At 42.9% G+C, this 13,993-nt stretch overlaps 1 protein-coding gene across 1 annotated transcript in view; it reads left to right on the top strand.

Annotated features, from left to right (window-relative positions):
• The window catches only part of Erich6 (glutamate rich 6), a 47,697-nt gene that overhangs the window by 16,110 nt on the left and 17,594 nt on the right, over nt 1-13,993 (top strand). Inside the window, exons 5-9 of the mRNA XM_051156900.1 lie at nt 4,939-4,967; nt 6,479-6,541; nt 10,879-10,935; nt 11,191-11,246; nt 11,335-11,451. Coding sequence (XP_051012857.1) covers nt 4,939-4,967; nt 6,479-6,541; nt 10,879-10,935; nt 11,191-11,246; nt 11,335-11,451 — 322 coding nt within the window. The remainder of the gene's footprint in view (nt 1-4,938; nt 4,968-6,478; nt 6,542-10,878; nt 10,936-11,190; nt 11,247-11,334; nt 11,452-13,993) is intronic.

The following is a 13,993-nucleotide window of genomic DNA, read 5'->3' as shown; positions in this document are numbered from 1 at the left end:
CAGCAGTAAGCTCTGGGGCTGGAAGATGGCTCAGCAGTTAAGGGAATGTATTGAGCTGAGTTTGAAGCACTGAGTTGGGCCTGGAAGTTACCCAACTGCCTGTAAATCCAGCTCCAGGCTCCAGCAGGATTAAGTGCCTCTGGTTTCAACAGGCACCTATACTTACCATGCGCAGCACCATCCCCACCCCCACCTTCTCCACCCGACACCTTCTCTTCCCTGACTCAACCAGACATAGGGAACATGTTAACAGCCTTGGTTTTCCATTTGTGTGTGCTTGTGTGTTTGTGTTGCATGTGTTCCCATGTGTCTAAGTGAACTTATAGGCCAGCAGTCACCTAAGGCATCATCTTTAGGTGCTATGTCACTGGACTGGAGGTCAGCCAAAATGTCAGATTAGCTGGCCAGCCATGACCCAGGGACCCATTAGTCCTTCCCTCCCTGTTGCTGGGATTGCAAATGTTAACTGCCATGCCCAGCTTCTTAACATGTATTCTGGGCATGGAATCTACAGCCTTGTGTTCACAAGTCGTCTTTACCAGTGAAGGTGCCTCTCTGTCCCTTCAATGATCGTTTTAAAGAACATTCTCACTCAATTTATCAAATTCTGGCTTAAATATGGGGTTCCTCTCTGGTTTCCTTTGTATTTATAGTACTCTTATCTTCCTAGGATTTAGAACTATAAAAAAATTTAAACCTCTACTGTAGGCTCAATTTTCTTAACAAATATATTTTACTACAAATGTATTAACTGAAAGTACTTCACTTATAACCCGACTAACAATAGGAAAAGAAGATTAAAGAATACAATAATGAAACCATAATGATATCAATTCAGAGGAACGATTCTCCTGGCGTAATCAGCAGGATTTCTTCTGCTGGAACCTGGAGTAGCCAGAACCCAGAACCACAGCCAGAGCCGGGAGCCCTGAATTCTTCCCTTGAGCTGTTCTCTCTAGGAGTGTCTCGAAGTGGAGCAATGAACAGCCAAAACTATCCCAAGTCTCCAAAGGCCCCACCTCTTGTTTTTGGCTCACATTTATACCTCCTTTCAGGATTTGTTCAAGGATTTTTTTTTCAGCTGGTTAATAACCAATCTCCCCCACATGGTGGTTCAAGTTCTAAGGGGATAAACATCGCCTGCTTTCGCATAAGTCTTTTTCTCATTCCCCACTTGTGATCTAAACAAAAAACATGTTTATCTCTCTTCCATCTCCCCCTTTCTACTAAATAAAATAAGCTATATACAACAAAGTAATTATAAGAATTATCTAGAAAGTCACATTTACAAGGACCAGTCAGTCCATTTGTAGTTAACAATTTTTAAGAAAGTTTTCCACTATCTGTCCTATGCTACTGATTCTTATCCTAATGTCTAAAGGGTTTTTTTTTTGGGGGGGGGCTAATGTTATTTTAAGTAAACTTATATCAATACTGTGGCTATCTAGTCTTCAACCCCATCAGAGACCCCAGAAGGAAAAACTATCTAATATGAAGGAAGTGCAGGCAAGCAACTTCCAAAAATATTGACAGGACAGAGAGCTGACTTTCTGGACAGTCACAAGCTCCTCTCTATCATCTGGGCATCCAGTCTTCAGCCAGCAGGCCCAAAGCATCTCACAGGCTGCTCTGAAGCAGAAATCCTGAAGGACTGGTCCACCTAATCTCTGCAAGGCTGGGTAGCCAATTTCTCAGTATTAGGCTTGATCATAGTGGATGGTCATTCTGTTATCAGCAGTAGAGATAAGCAAAGTTCCTCAGACCAGTGGCTATCTGCCCCTATTGTTTCTTGATGCCCGCATAATTAGACTGGAGGTGCTGCCAGGAATGGATGTGTCTGTCTGTCATAAAAGCCCTGTATTATTAAATGCCATTTTCTGTGGATCTCTGAAGTGTTTGAAGACCATCTATCTACCTATTCTATCCATCATCTATCTACTCCTTTGAAAACATATACAAAAAACTAAATAAAGCTTATTTTATAATTAAGTAATTTAGTATCTAGTAGGATTTATAAGTGACCAGCTACCAATTTCTATCTCTGACCATCCTGAAAAAGTTATAATAGTTATTTTTCACCTTTTCAAATAAGTTGTACATGTATAATACATTAAATAAATGTCAAACAATGATCTTAAGTTTCTACCAACACTCTACTTTTTGATTTATCAGCATCAGTGTTGGCTTATAAAATATTAACACCAAATTCACTACTGCTTTCTTCTATCTCTCCTCATTTAGTTTTTCTAATTAACAAGTTGCATGTAGAGAGAGGTAGGGAGAGAGAACCAAATTACATTACACATTCATATAAAATTATATTACTTTGCAGTTTTATAATATGTATGTTAGTTACAATTGATTGTACTTTGGGTATGATTTGATTTTAAAAAACTGAAAACTAATAAATATACTGAGTTACATGTTAAGAAGCCAGTATATTGGATCCATGGGCAAGGACATTGTAAATAGAACTTTTATTTGCTTGCTTCAGTTGTTGTCTCAGTAATTACTGCCTCCTTCTGCTAACATAGGCCTTGTCCCGGAAAATTCTAGCCTCCGTACAATCTAACCTAGGCCTAGAATGTTTGCAGCCCCTGAGACTTACTTCTTCATAAGCTCACCCTGACTTGTTCCTACTGAGCACTGGGCTACCTGGTTCAGCTCAGCTGTTCCGGCTCAAACTCCTCTCCTAGCTGACTTATTCAATCTGGCTTCTCTCTCAGCCCCTGAATTGTTCTGCTTGGCCTCAAACTAACTCCAGCAGTCTGCTCTAATCTTCTTATACTGTGGCTCACTCAGTCTGTCTTTACCTGAGTTCTCTCTCTCTCTGTGTAGCCTGTCTCTCTATTACTGTCCCGGTAAAACAGCCTCCTCTCTCCCTTTTTCATTTTCAGTGTTGCTCTCTTACCTTCCCTTTCCTCTATTCTGGTCAGAGTGGGGAATATCCCATTTTTTTTCTCAAATCTTTCTCTGGTTTGTCACTTTTTCTGCCACTCAATTAAACATCACTTTCAAACATGGTACTTCCTTCTACAAACTATCTTTATCTGCATTGTTGGGATTAAGGGTGTGTACCACCACACCTGGACCTAAGCTTTTCTTTCCCTGAAACTCACTCTATGCCAGGCTGGCCTTGAACTCAGATCTGTTTGCCTCTGTCTCCTAGATTAGAGGCGTGTTTGTATTCCAGCTGGATCACACAGACCTAGAAGGTCTTTGGCTGTCATCTATTGCCAGAGCAGGCAGGTTCTGAATTAAAATTCCTCTACAGAACATGAAATCTGACCTTAGTAAAACTTGTTGCCTAAAAAGTAAGATTTCCCATTCAGTTGTGTTCAGTGGCCTTCACTTTCTCTGGGCAGTACCTGTAGCCACATTCCTTGACTCTCAATTTGCTATCTTTCATTCCTGTTTGCTGAGGGAATTTTTAGGTGAGATTTTTAAATGTAGTTCTCATGAGTACTCAACTTGCCCTCCTTTCTATATTTGATTGCATGAAGGTAGAAGTGTCTCAGAAATTTCCTTTGGAAAACCTTTTTCTTGTTTTAAGATACTGTATTCTCTGCTCTGGTTTTCCTTTGACCTACAGTTATGTCTTCTTTTTTCAGGGACATGAGTATTACTTATATTATCAGTTGGAGCATGTTTTTAGGACCAGGTGTTTAAAGAGTGTGTTTTTTTGTTTTTTGTTTTTTGTTTTTTGTTTTTGACAGTAAAATCTGCATGAAGAAAGGAGAGGATTGTGTACTGAGCTACTATGTTGCCCTGGTTTTTGGCTATGTTATTTCAAGCCCATGGAGAGCTCTCTCTTCCACACAAGATTCTTGTGCCTCATAAATCTAAGATGTTAACACACAACTAAACTAAACTAAACATACACACACACACACACACACACACACACACACACACACACACACGTTTCAAAGTATTCTTTACTGAACTTGGAGAGATTATGGATGGAAATTTTTTAATGCCCTAAAAAATGCAAGGAACATCAGTTCACCTTCTGTTTTCATTTGTGTTACTGCTATTTTCATTGAAACGGAGCAAACTTTAGAAGGCGGATTGTGGTGGTTTGAGTGAGAATGGCCCCCATAGGCTCACATATTTGAGGGCTTAATCATCAGGGAGTAGAAGTGGTTGAAAAAAGTTAGAAGGATTAGGAAGTGTGGCCTTGTTGGAGTAGATGTGGCCTCGTTGAAGGAAGTGGATCAGTGGAGGGTGGGCTATGAGGTTGCAGAAGCCCATGTCAGATGTATTCTCTCTCTCTCTCTCTCTCTCTCTCTCTCTCTCTCTCTCTCTCTCTCTCTCCTCTCTCTTTCTCATATCTCCATATCTCTCTCACTGTCTCTGTCTCTCTCTGTCTCCATCTCTCTCTCACTGTGTCTCTGTCTCTGTCTCTCTCCCTCCCCTCCCTCCCTCCCTTCCTCTCTCTCCCCGCTGCCTGAGGATCAGCTATCAACCACAGCTCCAATACCATGCCCGCTAGCTTCCTTCTCAATCATAATGATCATGGACTAAAACTGTAAGCAAGCCCCCAACTAAATGACGTATAAAAGTTGCCTTGGTTATGGTGTCTCTTCACAACAATGGAACCATAGACACAGATGGGATGGATCAAGACACAGACAAAAGTGACAAAACAAGTTTTGGATGGAGAAAGAGGCCTCCCTGACTTTGTAGATGCCCCTTTGTCTCCAGGGGTCTCTATTTCCTGGCCAGTGAAAAGGCCACCTAAAAAGTCCATGAAAAATCTTTGGTGGAAGAGTAAGGAAGGTAAGGACACTTAAAGGAATAATGGATTTATTTTTGTTAGCTCTTGCATTGGGGGGAATATACAGCAAATGCCTAGGGATTTCGCTCTCATGGTGCTTTACAAGTAGTTCCCACAGCTTGTCTCTCAGGAAGGTGAGATAAACAGGATTGCCTCAGAGACTTGCACAGGTGGCTTCCACAGAGGAGTTCATTGCCTATTCCAGGACACAGTTGCTTCAGAGCTGAAAAACAAAAGCACTTCACTGCTGCAATGTGCGGGGAACAAAGTATCCAAAGGCAGGCGAAGACAGTTGAACTGTGCTAAAAAGTAACAGTGGGAAATGGACGAAACAAAGTTGTTTGATCATTTTAGAAGGTGCAGTTTTTAAATTAACATGTAAAGAAATGAAGGAGATTGAAAAAGTGTTTACTTATTAGCACTAGAGTTATTAAATTCCTACTTCCCTAACATATCAATGATATCTCAACTGATTAGACTACACAGAGAAGGAATAAGGTTGCTTAATTAAAATGTGTTTGCCTTAACATTAGCACTTTTTTACAAAAGGTTTGTATAATTTCTTAGCATTCGGGAGGTATAGGCAGGCAAGCTCGAGCCCAGCATGGTCTATAGATCAAGTTCCAGGATACCCTGGCTACATAGAGAAACCCTGTCTGGAAAAATAAAACAAAAGTTTGTATAATTTTGTGTGTGTGTGTGTGTGTGCGGCGTGTGTGTGCATGTTTGTGTGCCAGTGCAGGTAAGCCTGCATGAACCTGTGGAAGCCAGCAGCATCTTCCCTCGTTGCTTTCCACCTTGTCTTTTCGGAGACAGTCTCTCCCTGAAGCCAGAGTTCAACACTGCGCCAAGACTGGCTGGCCAGCAAGCCTAGCCCTATATCATTTTTTAAACTAATGAAAGTGAACACTTTGTGCTAATATAAATTCACATAAATGTTTAAATGTGCACATCACCAGCACAAGCAAGCAGAGTTCCACATATGCACAGCTCCAGTGCTAGTAAATCCTATGAGAAAAGATGACGTCAGAAAACTCGCCGAAAACCTACTCAATCCATGCATGACTCTTTCTCTATCCTCATAGCTGCCATGAAAGAAATGTCAAGCATGCTCCTGTGGCTGTCTGAGTCTGTAATCCTCATTTCTTCAGAGGAAGTTTACCAAGCACTGTAAGCAACCAGAAGCAACAGGTCACATCCTGTATAACGGACAGTCATGGAAAGGCCAAAGCTTTCCCACTTTCTCTGCTGCTTGGGAATCAGAGATAACCGACCTGCACTGTGGCCTACTTGCCCACATCAGCTACACGTCATGGGGCCTCCCCTTTACCACTTAACCCCATGGACTGGAACTCATTTTAGAATGCCCCACCATGCCTGCCTGCCTATGGCATTAAATAGCTCCGAATAAAACTCTTGACCCAAAGGTCAGTTCTCCTCACTGTCCCTCATGGACCTCAAATCTGAGGACTTTCAGGAAGGAAGCCTTTACAAAGAATTGATTTAATTCACATATCTCGTCAACTTTACTGAAAAAAATATAAGAATGGAAGAAAAGAGTTTAAAACATCAGCACTTCCTATGGGCATATGTTATCAACTAAAAACATATACAGTAGATGTGCTAACTGCCATGTAATTATGCTCAAACAACATTTTGATTTAAATTTCAGAATGTACCCGGATTTATTTGAAAGAGTTCAGACATCAGTACAAACAGAAGAAAGTTGGCTTCAAGAAATTTCCGCTATAAAAATTGCAGGTGAGTAGGTTTGCTTAGCGCTTGTTGGGAGGGTGGGTTTCAAACTGGAAACTCAACTGATGTGGAAGAGCATTAGAGCTGATGCTGAACCTGGGCAGTTAAATAATCATTAAGATACTGAGTGAATTTGTTAATCTCATCAAGTCTCAATCACTTTACCTCTTAGCAAAAATAACCCTGCACAGGAATGCTGATAATCAAAATGAGATTAAATATTTAAAGTGCTTGGCACATAGTATTTGATAAATGGCAATGTTTGTATTCATAAACAAATAATCTGCCATTGAGACAGAGTATGGTGGCACTTATCTTTAATCTCAGCACTCAGAAAGTTGAGACAAGCAAGACCAGCCAAGGATACATAGTGAAACTCTTGTCTTGAAAGAGAGAGAGAGATTGAAAGTCTCATTGTATTTCTGATATATATCTTAATGTTTATTATAAAAAATGTCTGTCATACATACTCTCTTTTAAAAACTTTCCAAACCATTAATAATTAGTATTAAAGCTGTGGGTGAGGTTGTACAGAGACTGTGGAAGAGTACCTATCTAGGATGCAAAAGGCCATGGGCTCAACCTCCAGCACAACAAGAAAAAAAAAATTAAACATTAACTTACCCAGTATAAATCTTTAGAGGAAATCATGGAGAAGGAAGTTTTACAGTTTATAGGTTTTACAGTTCATTGTTGAGGGAACTTGGGGAAGGTGAACTCAAACAGAAACAGAGGGGAAACCATGGAGGAATTCAGCTCCCTGGTTCGTGCTTACCTAGCTTTCTTATCATAGCCTAGGACATCCTGACCAGGGGAACAGAGCCACCCACAGTGGCTGGCCCTTCTACCTCAATTAACAGTCAGCACAAACCCCTTAATAGACATGCTGTGCTGGTTTGAATAAGAATGGCCCCCATAGGCTCATATATTTGACTGCTTGGTCCCCTGTTGGTTGAACTATTTGAAAAGATTTGGGAGTTTTACCTTATTGGAGGAGATATGTCACTAGAGGTGGAATTTTGTTTGTTTTTTTGTCTGTTTTTTTTTTTGTTGTTGTTTGTTTGTTTGTTTCAAAAGCCCATACCACCCAGTGTTAGTACTCTCTGTCTCCTACATTTGGATAAGAATGTAAACTCTCAGTTAATGTTCCAACACCATGTCTGCCTACCTGCTGCTATGCTCTCTGCCATATTGGCCATGGAACCAGTTTCTGAAACTGTAAGCCCTAATAAAGTCTTTCTTCTATAAGTTGCCTTGATCTTGGTATCTTAGCACAGCAATAGAAAAGTAAGACACACACACACACACACACACACACACACACACACACACACACACAAAAGAAAGAAAGAAAGAAAAAAGAAAAAGAAAAAGAAAGAAAGAAAAGAAAAGTAAGACACATGCCCACAGGCAAATCTGATCTATGCAACCCCTCCACTAATAGTCCTTTCTCAGGAGACTCCATGTTGTGTCAAGTTGGTAGGTAAAGCTTACTAGGATACCAACAAGGTGGCGCAGTGAGTGAAAAGTCGTGTGTTATAATCATCTGTCTAAAGAGCTGATCACCATGTGTCTCTTTATCACAGGAGTTGTTGAGACCACCCATTGCTACCTCTCCAGTATTTTATATGGTTGCTCTTTTTAATGCTCTCATAGTCTTGTAGATAGAAATTATACTATGTCTTATGATTGTTACAAGAATTGTTAGGGTCAGAATCTTGGCTCTGAAAACTCCCACAAGCCAGGCTCAACCACCTGTCCTCAGAAGGCTAATTAAACATGCAAGTTATATTAAAAGCAGGTAAAGGAGATTTACTCAATGAGAGCACATTGAGAAGAGAAACAAAGACATCCAGTAACACACAACCCTAGATCACCTTTGGGTCCTGACACGAGGGAGAGAATTGCTGAGTCTCGGCTCCCTGAGACTCTGTTCTCCGTTCTGCAGCTGTAGTCTTTGGCTGTCCAGGTTTAGCTCTAGCAGGCCCAGGCAGGTATAATGCATGTCACAGGGCTGCCCCTCTTGAGGGATATGTGCTAACCCTTAATGGTGTCCATTTGATACCATCTCCACTGGCTTAAAGAATGCACTAATAGCCGGGTGCAGTGGCACATACCTGGAATCCTAACACTCAGGGTGGCAGAGGCCAGCCTGGTCTACAAATCAAGTCCCTGACAGCCAAGGCTACACAGAGAAACTCAGCCTGGAAAACCAGAAATGAAGAAGAACAAGAAGAGGAGGAGGGGGGGAGGAGGAGGAGGAGGAGCAGGAGGAGGAGGAAGAGGAGGAGGAAGAAGAAGAAGAAGAAGAAGAAGAAGAAGAAGAAGAAGAAGAAGAAGAAGAAGAAGAAGAAGAAGAAGAAGAAGAAGAAGAAGAAGAAGAGAAGAGGAAGACACTAGCAGAGACGATCACAGTTATTTCCTCCTAGATCTCAACCAGAAAGCCATCTGGAATCTCAGCTTCATGACCTGACAGAAAACTACTTCTGGGGCAAGGCTACCTCCATTGGGTGGATCTAGGATGTGAGGTCTCAGCCCTAAGGGGCCTAGAAGGCAGAACATCCTTCTGTGTTCTTGAACCTTAGACTGAAAGTTTTCTCTGATGGGTTCAGCCTTAATTAGAGACCCCTGTCCACTTATTCTTTTCTTTTTCTCCCTTGAGGAGTCACTCCTTTACCTAGTCCAGCTTTATATTTGGGAAGCCTGTGTTTGTTTTGTTTCCTAGATCTACAGCTGGAGAATAGTTGATGTATGCCTCAGCCTGACCTGATTTAGGTGATGCTTAAATGAAACTTTGGACTTGGACATTAAGTTGGTCCTGAATGGTTAAGACTCTGGAGGCTAGTGAATTGGAATGAGTTTGTTTTATGCGGATGAGAAGGCTATGAGAGTTAGCAGGCCAGAGAAGAATGCTATATTCTGGATATTTGTGTGCCAGAGCCTCTCCTCCAAGTCCCTACACTGAAACACAGTCATGCCCAGAGGCTGGACTTTTGGGAGTTTATTTAGTCATTAGGGCTCTGCCCTCACAAATGGGGTTGGAGCCCTTGTAGCAGGATCCAGAGAGCTGCCTTGTTATTCTGGTATCTGAGAAGAACACAGCTAGAAGGCAACATCTTGAGCCCATAAACAGGGCCTCATGTGACACCAAGTCTGCTGGCACTTCCAGGTGTTTTGTTACAAGCAGCTCACATGAAAAGCATGGCCACCTCTGCATGTCATGAGTGACTGTTTCTCTGAAATGACTGTTGAGTACCCCTCATAGGGCCACTAGACATTCCCAGGTTAGCTGTTTCATTAAGCCCACATAAGGCCTCCATGATAATCTTTGTGCATTCATTTTTATGCTTATGCTAGCATTTCTGTTGAACACGATGCCTTAAAACATATTTAGTCTCATTTATAACTGGACACTAGCCCAAGGGGCATGTCCCATGAAAGTCTTCACCTACCAGGAAAGTGGGACAGATGTGAGGACATCCTATTGGGACTCTAGGTGAGAGAAGCATGGGAGAATAGGCAAATAGAGGGATCCAGAGGGTCCTAGAAACCTGCAAGAAGAACATTGTGACAGGTAGATCTGGGCCCAGGGGTCCTGCTCAAACTATGGCACCAACCAAGGACAATACGTGCAGTAAACTTCAAACCCCTACCCAGATCTAGCCAATGGACAGGACATTCTCCACAGTTGAGTGGAGAGTGGGGACTGACTTTCACACACACTCTGGTGCCCCATATTTGACCATGTTCCCTGGATGAAGAAGCCCGGTGGCACTCAGGGGAAGAATAGCAGGCTACCAAGAAGAGACTTGATACCCTGTGATCATATACAGGGGGAGGAGGTCTCCTCCAGTCACAGTCATAGGAGAGGGGAATAGGGTGAAAGTGGGAGGGAGGAACGGGACGATACAAGGGATGGGATAACAATTGAGATGTAATATGGCTGAATTAATTAAAAAAATAAAACAAAACAAAACAAAACAAAAAAACGTGTTTAGTGTTGTCTTCAGACACCACACATTGCCCCTGACAACCACCTTCTAATCCAGTTCCTCATGACTCTTCCTGCCCCTGGTTCCTCCGAGACAGAGGGCTGTCCCATCTCAGCAGTCATCTTCTTTGTCCCTGGAGTCACCATCCCAGCTCTAGCTGCTTTAAACCTAGGAGGTTATGCAGAGTGGTTGGCGGCTGCTCCTATTGCTCAGTCAATATTTAGGAGGGGGTGTGGTTCACCATGAAGCAAACACGGGCACTTACTTTTCTGTGATACATTTTATTTCACTTCAATTTGTTTCTCCTTTTTTAAGATTGATGATACATATATGCTTCTCTGTTGTCGTTAGCAAAAGAATCCCTTGAAACAAAGAAAGAACAAGAAAGTCTGGCTTCTGCGCTAAGAGGTAAATGGATGTTTTGTTTTCATCCTCTTCTGTTGGAAAAGACAAATTGTCAGTAAGGGACTAACCTGATTTGCACAGTGCTGAGAATGTATATGGTTAAGCAGTGCAAATGAAGGGCTTGGTGTGTGTGTGTGTGTGTGTGAGAGAGAGAGAGAGAGAGAGAGAGAGAGAGAGAGAGAGAGAGAGAGAGAGAGAGAGAGAGCACATGCGCACACCTATTTATCCTTGAGTATAATGCTTATCCTTTCTCTTCAGGAAAATGGATAATTAATCCTGAAGAGCCCAAACTACGGGCTTTTTGTGAGATGGAGGTAAGAGCTATTTGTCATTGTTCTTGTAAAGTGTCTTACTCGATCTTCAATTGTTTTCTCTCTCTCCCTCTCTCTTCTTAATTTTCAGTTTAAAGAAGAATTCATAAAATTGTTTGAATCTCCTCTAAGGACATTACCTAGCATTGGGCCACCGACCATTCTGGCATACAGAAAAGATCAACCCTATTTGGACATCAAGGTCAAGGTAATTCACTTCATATGCTTTAGTATTTCTGTAAAGGGCTCTATGGGGCCACACAGTGATTTGTACAATAGAGGTGAATATACCTTAAAAGAATCAAAGCAAAGGTTTCCTTTATTTGGAATAGCTCTGAGGGTGGATTCCTAAGTCCTACTAGCTAAAGGCTGTTAAACAAAGGAACTGCTGCCTTATGACTCTGGAGGCTACAAGTCTGGATATAGGTATCAACAGGGTTACCCCTGTAAGGAGACTGTCTCTTCACTTTTCCCAGCTTTAGGGACTGGTGGACAGTGTGTCACCATCCTTGGCTGGCATTTTCACCCTGCCAGTCTCTGCCTCAGTATTTGATGGCTTCTTGTGGGGTCCCCAGGTCCAATGTCTCTACTGACATTGCCAGTAATCCTAGATTAAGGCCTGTCCCCATAACTCCATTCTAACTTAGTGCCCTTCATAACGACCAAATGAAGTCACGTTCCCAGGTACCGGATGCTAGATGTTCAAGATATCTTCGGGGAAGACGTAATTCAACCATTAATCATAGTTGCAAAGCCTGCAAACCCAGGCAAAACTGTGGTATAATTAATGATATTAAGGAACCAATTAATGCCTGGGTTTTACAAGCTAGATAAAGGTTTTCTTAGTAGTTCCACTGGGCCAGAGTGGTGAAGGGACCACTGGAAGAATGGTCATCCCCAAATCTGGATAGTATATGACCGTGTGAAAAGAATGCGCATTCCCGGCTCTAAATGCCCTTGACAACTTCTTCTTGGATATATATACCAGGTGTTGCCTTGGGCAGAGTAAGGAGACCTCAGTTTTGCCGCAGCAGCACCACAGCACCCATGCAGGACCAATGAGTCTCTGATGTGCAGCGCCTTGTTGTCGCTGTGTGGCTCTAGCAAAGGACAACACATTAAACACCGTGCAGCATAGCGCCAACAACTATTGATGAGCTGTTTACCCCAGTATGAAAACTTGATAGTCATTCTATAGACTCTTCACACTGGAATTTTTTTTTTTTTAACTGAACAAAGCATTCTCCTTCCTCCAAGCCAGAAGTGCTTATATCCAGAGAAGTCTCTTAATCTGGGGGGGGGGGGGGGGGGGGGTATCAGAGATGGCCTTGACCATAAGAAAGGCCATGTGCAGCCACTGCTGGTACGGTGTGAATGCCACTAGGAGGTTCCTGCCTGCCCCTCCCAGGGGCCCTGCCAAGAGCCATACAGACCTGGGGACCATAGAATCAAGATGCACTTTAGATCTCTGTGTGCAAACCCAGCTGCCACAGCCTGCTCAGCCAGGGAGCTGGCCTGGCCTTTGGCAGGCTCCCCCTCCAGCTAACTTATTTTGCCCAGCTGGGGTTGCGGGTGTTCATCTTTTGGGGTGCACAATACCCTCATCTCTGGGTTTGATGTATTATATTTATTTGGGGCAAATAACCCCCAATAAAGGGTTGGAAATGGGAAAGAAAGAAAGAAAGAAAGAAAGAAAGAAAGAAAGAAAGAAAGAAAGAGAAAAAGAAAAGGAAAGGCCGTGTGGCTTCCACCTCCTCCTCCTCCTCCTCCTCCTCCTCCTCCTCCTCCTCTTCTCCTCCTCCTCCTCTCCTCCTCCTCTTCCTCCTCCTCCTCCTCCTTCTTCTTCTTGGAGATGTCCTGACCTGGACAAGGCTGGCTTCTCTGCCTCTAGGGGCAGACATTGCAGGTAGCATTAACATTAGTTGAGTTCGGGAGTGGTGGCAGCTGGCCTACCTAGCCCTCCTCTCCACGCCCTCTTCACATGAAGATGCCAGTGCCACTCATGGTCTTTCAGAGAATCTCCACTCCGCTTCATTCTCGGGTGCAGGAACAAAAGAACCGTGAGACAAAGAATGTACTTTATTTTTCACCATCATCTCGCCACTGCAAGATTTTGCCCACTAAACACTGGTTTTGGCAGTGCATCAAGCTTATTGTGGGATTTTTTTCCCCTTAAGATGTATGTATACAGTACTCTGCCGGCATATACACCTATAGGCCACAAGAGGGCATCAGATCACATTATAGATGGTTGTGAGCCGCCATGTGGTTGCTAGGAATTGAACTCAGGAAAGAGCAGGCAGAAGAACTCTTAACCACTGAGCCATCTCTCCAGTCCTGTGGGATGGTTTTAACAGCCCAGAGAGGTCTTTACTTGAGTGGCCAATCTCTAGCTGCCCTAGCTAACTCATTACCTTTATAATCGGATACTTGTTTCAGAAGGTGATCTTGATGGAAAATACAGAGGTGCCGGTGATGTTCATGACCGGAAAGGCAGCTCTGAGTCTTTTTCTGTAGGATCTCTTTGAGGCTCAGTGACACACCTGCCCATGATCCTCTGCAATCATAGCTATAGCAGATGCCAACATGGCCTTGCCAACTATGACCCCTCATAGTTACCTGACCCACCGTGACTTCTGTCTTGGTTGTTTCTCCTCATCTGCTTCTTCTCAGCTTGAATTGCCCTGTGGAGTTCAGAACTCCAAGCAGGGGTCCCCAAAAGGAAAGACTGGCTTGCTGTAGAATGTTGG

Source organism: Acomys russatus, chromosome 15 (genome assembly GCF_903995435.1).
Source record: "Acomys russatus chromosome 15, mAcoRus1.1, whole genome shotgun sequence".
Classification (NCBI taxonomy): Eukaryota; Metazoa; Chordata; class Mammalia; order Rodentia; family Muridae; genus Acomys; species Acomys russatus.
The sequence above is the reverse complement of the archived record's forward strand: the minus strand, read 5'-3'. Positions and strand labels throughout refer to the sequence as shown.